The 11,794-nt window shown below is 37.6% G+C and overlaps 1 protein-coding gene across 4 annotated transcripts; it reads right to left on the bottom strand.

Annotated features, from left to right (window-relative positions):
* Positions 1 to 722: 722 nt before the first annotated feature.
* Positions 723 to 11,651, bottom strand: ppk15 (pickpocket 15). Of its 4 annotated transcripts, none has more exons than XM_032436823.2 (6): positions 11,565 to 11,651; positions 3,839 to 4,212; positions 3,556 to 3,780; positions 3,325 to 3,496; positions 2,576 to 3,255; positions 723 to 1,548 (listed from the first exon to the last, which is right to left on the bottom strand). In XM_032436823.2, the coding sequence occupies exons 2-6, from the start codon at positions 3,955 to 3,957 to the stop codon at positions 1,437 to 1,439; spliced, it is 1,308 nt and encodes a 435-aa protein (XP_032292714.1). In that variant the 5' UTR covers positions 3,958 to 4,212; positions 11,565 to 11,651; the 3' UTR covers positions 723 to 1,436. The 4 variants fall into 4 exon arrangements, with proteins under 4 accessions (XP_032292714.1, XP_032292717.1, XP_002053413.2 ...); XM_002053377.4 differs by lacking the exon at positions 723 to 1,548 and adding an exon at positions 1,671 to 2,516; XM_032436822.2 differs by lacking the exon at positions 723 to 1,548 and adding an exon at positions 1,671 to 2,516 and having other exon boundaries at positions 3,839 to 4,326; positions 11,565 to 11,624.
* Between the last annotated feature and the right edge of the window lie 143 nt (positions 11,652 to 11,794).

Below are 11,794 nucleotides of genomic sequence, written 5' to 3'. Positions count from 1 at the left end.
CAAAAATGTTCCCTTTTTTGCTGAGCTTGATATATGATACGCGCGACAAGTACAACAACTGCGACAGCAACAAGAACAAGAAGAAGAAAAGCAGCTACAACAAATGCAAAGTTGACAGCGTGTCCCCAAAAACTTGCTGGACTACACTTTGTCGCTGGGCACAGCTTTTTGTGCTACACTTTCACTGCGGCTTCAATTTTTTACTGCCTACCCAGCCTTGTGGGCAAACATTTGAGTGAATAAAAAGGATTTCCGGCATAAATATGCCAACACCTCGAAACACAAATGCACAATGAATATGAATAAGACTATGAATGCGCAAAGGCAAAAGGTCAAGTGAAAAGGGAAAGCCCAGACGATGCAGCCAAGCTCTGAATGAAATAAAATGGAATGGTCCTACAGAAAGGAAACGGGCAGAAAAATATGTAAAAAAAAAATATAACAAAAATTGTATATAAGGGCGAGATTATTATTTATGACTCTTTGGCCGAGGCTTTTTATAAGATTGAACATTATGCTCATGCCAGTACCTTGACACGGAGCTTCAAAAGAAACTATCTCCGTACGCTGCACTCTTTAGGAGGAGCTGAAAAAAAATAATTATCTATCTGGACTCATAGTAATTTTGTTTATTTCTTTTATATTATTAGTATTTTCTAATAAAAATGTCAAATTTTTAATACACAAATTCGAATTACATATTTTGCAAGTGTGCCGCAATTAATAAAGTGAATTTACATTTTAATAGACTCAAAATATAAGCTGTATGTATTTTATCATAACGATAATAAAACTCAGCTGATTCCTTTAGACATGCTAAGTATTTGTCTTTGCAATATACCTAATTAAAGCTTCTGCGAAAAAAAATATATTAGGTAATGCAATCCAATATAATTAAGTGAAGCCCTTATATAAATTGTTATAAGAATGAGCAACCATTTTCAAGAGTATACAACCTTAACTAAACTAGCAGACCACATGCAGTCGCAAGTAATCTTTAAATAATTAAAGAAGGTCTTATAGTAAAAATTTCTTCCATTTTTCCAAGAACATATATATGCTTTTAATACTTGAGGTTCTTGGCTATTTGGTGTAATTTTGGAAATACTCTTAAGTGTTTGAGACAATAAGCCAGAAAGCAAAGGCCCATTTCGTGGCACATTCACTTAACGTAGCGCGTAATTAATTAACCATTGTTTTTAGTCACACAAAAAGGACACAAGGCAACAAAATTAATATGCTCAGATTTTTGTACCGGTCCCTTTCACATTGTTGAAGAATTTTAAATATTTAAAACACAGCAAATGAAATTCTTATTAAGCCGGCAACAAGGCAAACCCAGAGCAGCAGCAACAGACCAAAAGGACCTGGCAAAATCCGAGATGAAGTCACTGCAGGCGTTGGCCACTGACCGCTGACTGTGCAAATTGCAAGTTTCATTGATTTTCGTCACACACGGGGGCTTTGGCATTCTTCTCTGCATCCTTGGCACGACAGCATTCCACGGATGAATTTTTAGTCCGCATTGCAGTCAGCCGGGTCAACCAACTATTTAATAAAAAACTGTTAAATACTTATATTTTGTATGCGACCGGACTAGGGATGAACGATTCGATTAAATAAAGGTTATAAACTGTTTTTATCTTAAGTCTAAACGTTTTTAATTAGAAAACAGATACGTGCGATAAGATAATTAGAATCAAATAAATAATCGGCGATAGGTATCTTAATATTTTCAGTCAGTACAACCGTATTATTACCCTGAAAAATGGTTTAAAAAGACTATATTATATTTGTGCAAAAACTAAATGTATGTAACAGGCGGAAGAACGCATCTCCGACCGCATAAAGTATACATTTTCCTGATCAGCATCAATAGCCGAGTCGATCTAACCATGTCCATCTGTCCGTAGAGACTTGAAGTTTTAGATTTTAAATAAATAAATATAAATATTATCAACAGCTACTGGTCTTGAACGGGCGACATCTGACAGCTCAGACACCAAACTCACACAGTTTCTATTGTGCCAATGGATTGCTTAAGATGTTTAGCGTGGCGAATATATCCAAACACCATCTTAGTGCTCCATTTCGACGCTCTTGAAGCTCTGTCGGCGTTGGTCTCCGTACAGACTATTTTATGCATATATGATGAAAAACTGATTCTTAAAAAGCTTACATTCTGCAAAACCTAAATTTCGTTTCAATGATAAAGCAATTTTTAAGACGTCGACAATGATTTGAATGATTCTGCATTTGCTTGACAGACGGCCAATTAAGCATTTGTCTTAACCAATTTCTTACGTGCCATCAGCGCACTGTTAGCAGCACGCATAGTAAAGTAGTAGACAAACTCGATGGCGCTCAGGACGCTGGCGCCAAGAAAAAGACCCAGTATGCCACCAATGGATACAACGACATCCAGTTTGGTGCGAAGCACCTGACGGCGATATTGATCCGTGGGCCACACTGGCATCACAATTGTTACATTGGTATCCCTGACATTGGCAATAAAGCTACCAGCGATTGAAGCCCGTTAAAGATGTGTACTTAGAATTAAGGATTCACAATTTACCTGTTTTGATCTTCAAAGATGGCTTTCAAGTCGCCCTCCGTGCAGGAGGGCAGGCAATGGCAATGCAGTGTCGATGAACTACCGCTGAGCAGTTTTTTGATATTCTGGGTGATCATGGAAAGCTTTTCCAGACACTTATAACCCGTAAAGTCACAGTCAGGATGATGTTCATCTTCGTATGGAGCCAAATTGTAGATGGAGCAGTTGCATAGCTCATATTGATACAGTCTCAAGCAGTCGCTGACGCAGGCACTAAAACTGTACGCCTTGTATATGCTCCACGGCATAACCTCGTCGGGAAAGTAGCAATCGCGGGCGGCCACTGGAATATCCTTCATATTGGGATCATTTACCATGGCTTCCTTGTGAATCTGTAATGTCTTATTCTGTCCCTCCCTAACAACGACATTTACCGTTGGCAGCGGCGGGGCAATGATATCCTCCTCATTGAGCACGCTAATGATAGCAGCGCGTGTCAGATGCAGTTTCATTTCCGGTCGGCTACCCCGATCCAAAATGGCCGGGAGCCAATGTTTCGATTCGGGCTTGTTGTTCTGAAGCGAGTTGAGCAGAAAACAGCGTCCGTACGGCATGATCATCGGCAAAAAGTAGTTGCAGCAGTCGAAGGTGTTATCCGACAATTTGCAACTGATAAACAGATCCGAGCAATTGAAACCAAACTGAGAAATAAAACAATACACATTTTAAAATTGACCTCTTCAGGCATAGTACACCTCTTCTCAATATACCCTTGTGGCAATCTTTCGAAAATCTTTCTTGGGGCACTTGGCGCATTTTTCACAATCTTCGAATTGTTGACAGCGGCCAAATATGCCCGTCACATACTGAAATGGAAACAATATGACTGATATATACGTCTCCACCACCCAGTTGTAGGGCCCATTCAAGTCTGTACCCAAGCTGTAAGAAACCTCCAGCCTGTACATAGCATATTTATATGATTGAACTGTTTCACATACCTGCGGATATAATCTTCCACATCTTTCGAAAAATCTGTATTATATCGCACTTCGCAAACGCTGATCGATGGGAATTTTAGCATCGAAAATGGCGATAGACTCTCGTGAACTATGCTGACAGCGCGAGAGGTGAAGTCGCGCTGATACTGACTGATCAGATTATAAACGCCTATGGTCGAAGCAATGATGCATAGCAGCCAAAAAATACGCTCCGTGAAATGTAAACTGTAGCCAAATACAATATCAAGTTCATGTGCATATTACTGCGTCTTCTTACCCTTACTTATGATTGGCTATGTAGGCAAAGCCTGCCAGACTACAATTTTGACAGTAATCCCTTAAAAAGGCCACAAATCTCCCACCTAATACACTCCAGGATTGATTGTGTTTTACCAGCTTCATATCCGCCCAATGGTTTCCTACGCCAATCGCCTGCTAACTGAGTAGAACTATCCTGCCATGTCATTTATATAAGCGGCACTTTTCCTACAATAGTCCATACTTTGAGCTTGTAGTTGGCCTATGGTAACTTAATTGCATGTGCGCCTGGTTGTACCAGCCATTGGCCTTGGAATCCTTTTCCATCGCTGCCTTTGTCTCTGTCTCGATAGTTCTCACACTGAGTCAACTCTTGCAGCAGACTGGTCGGTATGTTCGCTGCATGCAAAAAGCTCTTAATTGGTATTTGCTTTGTGCAGGTGTCGCAATAAGGGTTTAAATCGACCCCCAAAGCACACACTCGTTGCGTTAATCTATATGAATATATGTACACTCGAAGCAAAATGAATTGTTAATTTATATGTGTCTGAGTGGGTTACCAACAGGCGACAAATGCGTCAACTTTTCATTTAGCATTTAGCAGTAAATAATTTACAGAAGAGAAATGATATATGCCTATGAATTATGTTAATATAAGTTGAATGCAAACTGTTTAGCAAACCGAACGTTCATAAACACAACATTTAATATAAATAAATATTAAAAGAAAATCAATTAATCATAATTTTAATATTATTAACTGATTTAGCTCGTATCTATTATACTATGGAGTAAATGAACAACATAACATAATTTTAACAATTGATAAATTGTCCATTTTATAATTATAAAAAGTATACATTAATATATTAGTTACAAATTGAATAGGTTTATTTTTGTAATGAAAATACTTAAAATACTTACATTCACAAAACACAAATTTAGGACAACCGATTTGACTAAAAATTAGTTTTTAAATGTTTCTTAAATTGGAGTAATAATAATATTAAAATATTTGTATGCTCTACATACAGTACTAAATATCAATTACAATGTCCTCTTAAATTCCTAACAATCAAATCCATATTTTTCCACAAATTTTAAGTTAAAATGCACACGAATTTGTTGGCACCTGTGCCAGGTTTCAAAGCCATAATTCGTAAAGTTTTTAGCGGTGCTACCGACACAGTACTCCTGCCCAATTACAGCCGCCAGGCAGGTGGGCTGACAGTCAGGCAGGCGCGATAGCAGTAGCAGCAGCAAATGCAGTAAGTTATTAGACAAAATGACTGAATAAGCGACCCATTCGCACCAAACAGCCAGACACACACCCACACCCATAGCCACCAGCACACACGTGTAAAACTCAACTCAAAACTCAAACACTCAACGTGGCATGCATTAAATGTAGTCAACATGTTTTTGGTGCTTAGAACTCGGCGCTAAATTAGAATTATGCAATTACGACTCATTTACGTTGTTTGCTGCCTGGTGAAAAACACTTAAAAACAATTAGAGTGCTTATTGAAATTTGAACGTTGCCTGCATGACAGCGTGCAACATGCATCATGGCCCATGCAACACTATTGCGAGCTTTTTAATTATTTATCCGCCCAAACATGCAGTTAAGTTCTTTTGGTTGTAAGAGTCCAACAATAATAATTTAACAAACGCATTGTTAACAACACCCACAAACCATTTTATTTCATCAATTGAACGTTTTTGCTTTGCCTTTATATTAAAATAAATAAGTAAAATTAATTTGTTCCATTCGCGCGAAAGTATTTAAGGTATTTTGTGTTCCGTTGCAGTTGGAAAGGCTTTAATATATTTCCGTAAGTGCTAAGAATTTTTATAATTATTGGCAAAATTGTAAAAATTGGGTTAAAAATTGTAAAATTATTTGCTGTTGAACAAATTTAAAATTTTATAAGTCTACCCATATTGTATTTAATTAAAATTTGTTTTTGGGCTGGACTCACATTTAACGTGTTTTTTTTTTCTACCTTGAGTTCTTTTTATGAAAAATTAACGATATTAATAAGTTTAGCCTCATTAATGCTTTCCTTATATGGACTATTACAAAAAAATTTTTGAGGTATAATGATTTTAACTTAATTCATTTCTTTAGTAACACCTCCCACCACATTTTTTGATCTTCACGCAAATCTGCGATTCACCGATAAAACATTCCAACTCAATAATTTCGCTTACCACATATGTGGGCTTTACCCGCACCCAATGAAACAACAACACTTATCATTGAAACGCCCTACTCTGTATACCCATATGTCATAAACTTATTTGTGTATCTGGTTTTTTGTCTGGCAGTGTGACACAAGTTGCGTTGAATGTCCAATAAAGTTGTTAAATATTTTTTGCACATTGTTGAAGTCGCCAAATCGGAAAACAAGACATTTAAATGAAACCAAATGCAAAATATTTATGTTAAAATAAATTAAAGGGAAATCAATAAACAGCAACAAGTTGTGAAGTACTATGTATTTAAATGATTTCCTTTGTCGACGTTTCAAATTAAGCACGACAACATTTTCAATAGCCTGAAGTTAATTTATATTTGTACATTTACGTTTGCAAAAGAAACAATGTTGAAAAATTATGAAAAAGTAAAAAGAAAAAGGATCTCAGAACATATAAGACTTGAAATTTTAGACGTAGGTGCTCCTAGTGATAATCGATAACTTTCCGTTTACAAGCAATCGATAGAAATCGATATCGATATACTGCTTTTTGGGCAATTTTGGTAAATAATAAGAGCTAGAGTCCCCAAACTTGACATATAGCTTCTAAAATAGAATATATATATGCATTTGATCGTGAAAGAAGAGGGTTCAGGGTATCCCCGAGTCGAGAGCTGTCGACTAGAACCTCTTACTTGTTTTTTGTTTTTTGCCATTGTTTTACTTATTGTTGTTTTAGCCGCCTACGCAGCCAGACGAGAGTCGAAAGTTTTAGCTGCTTTCCGTTGTGGTGGGGACACATTTTTGGCTGTTGTTTTGAAGTCAGATTTGTTGTTTACTTGCATATGGAAGCTCGATGAGTAGCAGCAACAATTTTGCAGGTGTATCGATAAAATGTCAAGCGCAATAACAGCCACAGCAGCATTGACAACAGCAAACGACATGGCAATTTAAATACTACCATGTGCATGAATAGAGCTAGCTAACGGTCAACTGTGCTTCGTTAGAGGGAGTGTTGGGGGGCTGCGGTTGTTGCTGATGTCGACACACAATTAACTTGAAAATACTTCAAGCCATGTTAAGTGTCAATTAGTTGGCATCAGCTCAGTGCTATGCATACGAAAGTAACCAACTGTAATCAATATACAGAATTTACCATTTGCAGAACAACACAAGATATTTGACGATGAGGTAAGATTTTTGTGATAGAATATCAATTAAATCATATGGTGGAATATTAGTTAAACGGAAGATTAAAGCGTTGCATCGCTACGGTAACAAATTTGTAACAATTACTGGTACTTTTATTATTCAAGTAAGAGGTTTTAGTCGGGAGCTCCCGAATACCCTGAACCTTCTTATTCCAACACCGCGCGACGCGCTCACATGATGTAATAAAGATATATTTAAAAAAAGGTTAAAAAGAGTTAATTACATTAAAATTGTGGCTTAAATTAGTAGGGAATATAAGTTGGGTCTTAACATGATTTGTAGCAATGAGGTGGCAGCGGGGTTGTAGCCATAGGTACAAAATGAAAGATACTTGATATATATATATATAGATAATATTCTAAAAGCAACATATCAAGTTTAGTGACTCTAGCTCTTAATATTTGACCAATTCGCGGACAGACAGTTAGACGGACATGGCTAGATTGACTCGTCTAATTATGGTGATCAAGAATATATATATATACTTTATGGGGTCGGAGATGCTTCCTTCTGCTTGTTACGTACATTTTCACAAAAACATTATACCCCTTTTACCCATTTTTAATGGGTTCACTTTATAAAAAGTTGTGCAAAATACTGTCAGTGATTAAAACCAATGTTGGTTATGTGCCCCTCGGCGCTGAACTCACATAATTTGCAAACATTTCAACTAATAAATGAAATTGATTTTGACCAGCGAAACTAGCCAAAATGGAGAGCCGCAATAAACCAAATTGAGAATCAATAAAAGTAAAAATGCAATAGGTAAAACATGAATGTCCAAATATAATATGCAGCCACAAATAATAAACGTGTCCATAAAAACATACACAAAAAAAAAAAAACAACGACAAAAAATCGTGTTCAAGTACCACGTTTCGTCGCCTGATCGACGGGGCGGCAGTGGCTGCAAGCTGTCGTTCAGCTAGGGCCATGCCCTTTGCCATTCTACCACCCCCATGCCTACCTCAAATGACTGCCACGCTTGTGCAAACAAAATGTTGTTGTTGCTTGTTTTTTTTTTTTTTTTTTTTTTGCATATTTTTTTGCATTGCTGACAATATTGCAACAATGTCTCACAACGTTGAAAGAACAACAAACAAATGCCCACCCACCCATAAAAAAAAAACACGGCAACAAAACTTAAAAAACTACGATGAACATTTGGCAGGGACTGATGTCAACGGCACGTAAACGATTGTCAGCCCAAATAGGCGCTAGTTGTGGTCCGGGGCTTGAACTCCGCACTACAAACTAGTCACTAGGATCCAGTTTGCATGCAGCTCAGCCAATCGGCCTTTAAGCATTAAAGTAGTCAGATAAAGACAAGAAAGCAGTGCAGAAGCAATAAAATGCCAATAACAATGCAATAATCATAACAATAACAACTGCAAACCAAAGGCTGCCCACAAATGTTTCTGCTGCAACAGTGGCAACAGTTGCTGGCAATATCAGCGATAAAAGTTGTAACAATTATCATTTGAAAGTGCATTGTTACAGTTGTCAGAAGCGGCGCTCAAGTGGCTGCTACGGCAGCAGCAGCAGCTAGCAACGACAATGCGAGCCACGACAGCAACCTCAGCTCGTGCCGGCAGCAGCCACAACAACAACAACGACAACAACAACGACAACAAACAACTTGTCTACGTCAGCGCAGTGAAAATTAATATGCAGAAACTGCTGCAATTGCAATTTGTTGTAAGCGCTTGAAGAAACAATGAGGATGACGCCGCCAACGCCGCCGACGAAGAAATATTTTACATATTGTGGCATAAATTTCCATGATTATCGCTGAAGAATATCAATTAGCTGCGCGCATTTCTATGGCTTGCTTTGGGGCTTTGCTTAAGCCATTGTCTAATGTGGAGCAGGCGCACATAATGAGTTATAGAATTGTCATTCACATGCGATTATATTGAATGAATTATCGCTAAGCTAACGATGCATTTCAACATTGCGGTTTGAATAACTAATGTGCATTAGCACATTCGATGGCCAAGTGATGGATGAGGAGAGCTTCCATGAACAGAAAGTTAAGAAGATATATAAAAAAGTGACTTGTTAATGATTTGCTTGGCTTATTAAAAATTTTTAAAATGATCGAACAAACGCAAAGATTATTAATAATGTTTGCAACATTAATCTCTGCACACTTTTTTATAAAAGATCCTATTAATGGGTCTGCTTCAAGTCCAATGAAAATGGATGAACAGGCGGTTTAATGCTTGTGCTTGTATCAGACAGAAATAAAGCATCTCAGCCTCAACTGCCAAGTCATTGCCAGCCATACCCATTTCCTTTATCCGTTTGTCGATCTGAGAGACTTCATAACCTACAGACTTAAAATTTGAAATATATACAAAGCGATTTGATTATTATTTTCTTGATATATTTTACGTTTTTCGTTATATCAATACATCTCAATTTTGTGACTACCTTTTTTTTTTAGCATAAGTCGAATAATATAAGACCTAGATGCACCTAACAAGGTTGCCGGTATGTCGCAAATGAATTCGTCGAGAGTAAATATTTGCTTCCTGTTTATTTATATATTTTATTATGTTTGTTATGTATATATATATCATATTCATTGTTAAATTATACAATACACTCTGCAAGTGTATACAAAAATTAAGTTTTTTATTAATTGTTCCCTTAGTGTACCCTTACAAAAATTATCATTAAGTACGTTACGGATAGAACGCTTTCTAAAAAACCAATTCCTGTTATAGTTGCTCTTGTTAATATTCCTCCTTGCCTCAATTGGATAAAGAAAAAAATTTAAAGTACATTTGATTGAAAGGCGCCCTTATTGTTCGATTATTCCAAAACTAAGTTTTACTCTTCTGCTCACTTTCTTACTTTATATTAAATTAATTTGTCGCGTTGGTTTTGCCTGAGCTGTCATAGCAACTAAAGCAATTAGCTTGATATTGAAATCCGAAAACGTAGTGCGTTTTAATATTGCATCCACATAAATCTTTTCATTAAAGTTCAATTAATCAAAAGCTTCCTGTCATAGCGCATAAATCTCTTAATGCACAAAGTGCAGCTACAGCTACACATAGAAACACAATAAGCATTGCAGTAAAGGGCGCGTACACACACACACACACACACACACACACGTTCAAGTTATTTGTCGTCATTTTGGGGGCTAAGCAAATGTGCAATGTGTTGTACTTACAACGATATTTGCCACGCCTACAGCTTATAGCGCAGCAAAGCCCACCACCCACAACCAGCCCAGGCAGGTATTAACAGCGTCTGGCAGCAAATATTTGCTTTGGAGATGAGCGCGTGCATTGCCAGTTCATTTGTATAATTGTAGAACAGTAAAATCACGCATATATCGAGTACATGACCTCGTGTCACGTGCTCGGGCACATCTCTAGCTCGCAGAAAATGCAGATAACCCGTGCAGCTGCAAAGTGTGGTCAGTCGTCTGACCACCAAGCGTTTTCCACTTTGATTACATTTCCAGCAATGACAACAAAACTCCAAGGGGCCGACCAAGTCTGTGGTCAGGTGCAGTGCATGGCATAGGCGTGGCTGTGGGCGGGTTGTGGAACGTGGCTTGGGGCGTAAAAGTCGTGTTTGTGTATTCTGCTAGGCAATTAACAAGCAATAAAAGCAAGCAGTAGCGAGCGTTGATAAATGTTTTATCATTAAACAAAAGTGCCAAGCATGCAATTAAGAAAAATAAATTTCACCACGCCCAATTGAATTTAGGCTTATCCAAAATTGTGAGCCTGATTGGTCGGGAGAGTTAATTCGTAAGACACGCGCAAGTCTTTTGGTTGAACTTTTGCCAAAAATAAGTTTTATTCGCTTGCACTTTGCATGCCAAATGCGGCAGCCAACACCTGAGCGAAATGTTCGACTTTATGAATGGAAGCTGAGTCAGCAGCAGGCAGCAGCCGTAAACCGCGTGGGTGGTCGCCAACTCAAAATGCAAATTAAAAATCCAAAGCCGAATGCAAGTGCAAAAAAGTGTTACACGACTTACGAGCGCATTCATTGACTGCAAATCGAAACGTGCGCCGGCCACGCCAACGCCAAAGAGCCAACTGTGACGGCGACTGCGACTGCAAGAACGACATCAACGTCAACGTCAACGCCAACGCCATTGACAATTACCAGCTGCTGGCTGCCTGGGCGCATGGTTGACTTAACGTTGGCAAGGTTATGGCCCAGAGCCACACAAATATTTGGCATGCCAAACAAAAAAGAAACACCATTGAATTACGCATACGCAACGTACGCCCAGGCAAATTCAAACAAAGGAAATTACTGAGTGTAAAAAATAAATTGAAATATACAGACCAAGCGGCTTACTTTTGACGACTCCATATCGCACAGTGGTAATCAAATAAAGATTTTCAAAATTTTATAAAAATAAATATAAAAGCTAATGGAAGATTATTTATTCTAAAAAATCTAAAAGCCTGCTAAGCTTGCTCTTAAAACATAAAATTTTAAATTAAATTTTTTGAATTATAAATTTTGTATGAAACCTTTTTAGACATATTCTTAAACTTTAAAAAATCCTCAGAATTAACTTTAAA

The sequence above is a fragment of the Drosophila virilis genome, chromosome 2, assembly GCF_030788295.1.
Source record: "Drosophila virilis strain 15010-1051.87 chromosome 2, Dvir_AGI_RSII-ME, whole genome shotgun sequence".
NCBI classification, from domain to species: domain Eukaryota; kingdom Metazoa; phylum Arthropoda; class Insecta; order Diptera; family Drosophilidae; genus Drosophila; species Drosophila virilis.
Note: the sequence above shows the minus strand (reverse complement) of the source record. Positions and strands in the feature narration are given on the sequence as shown.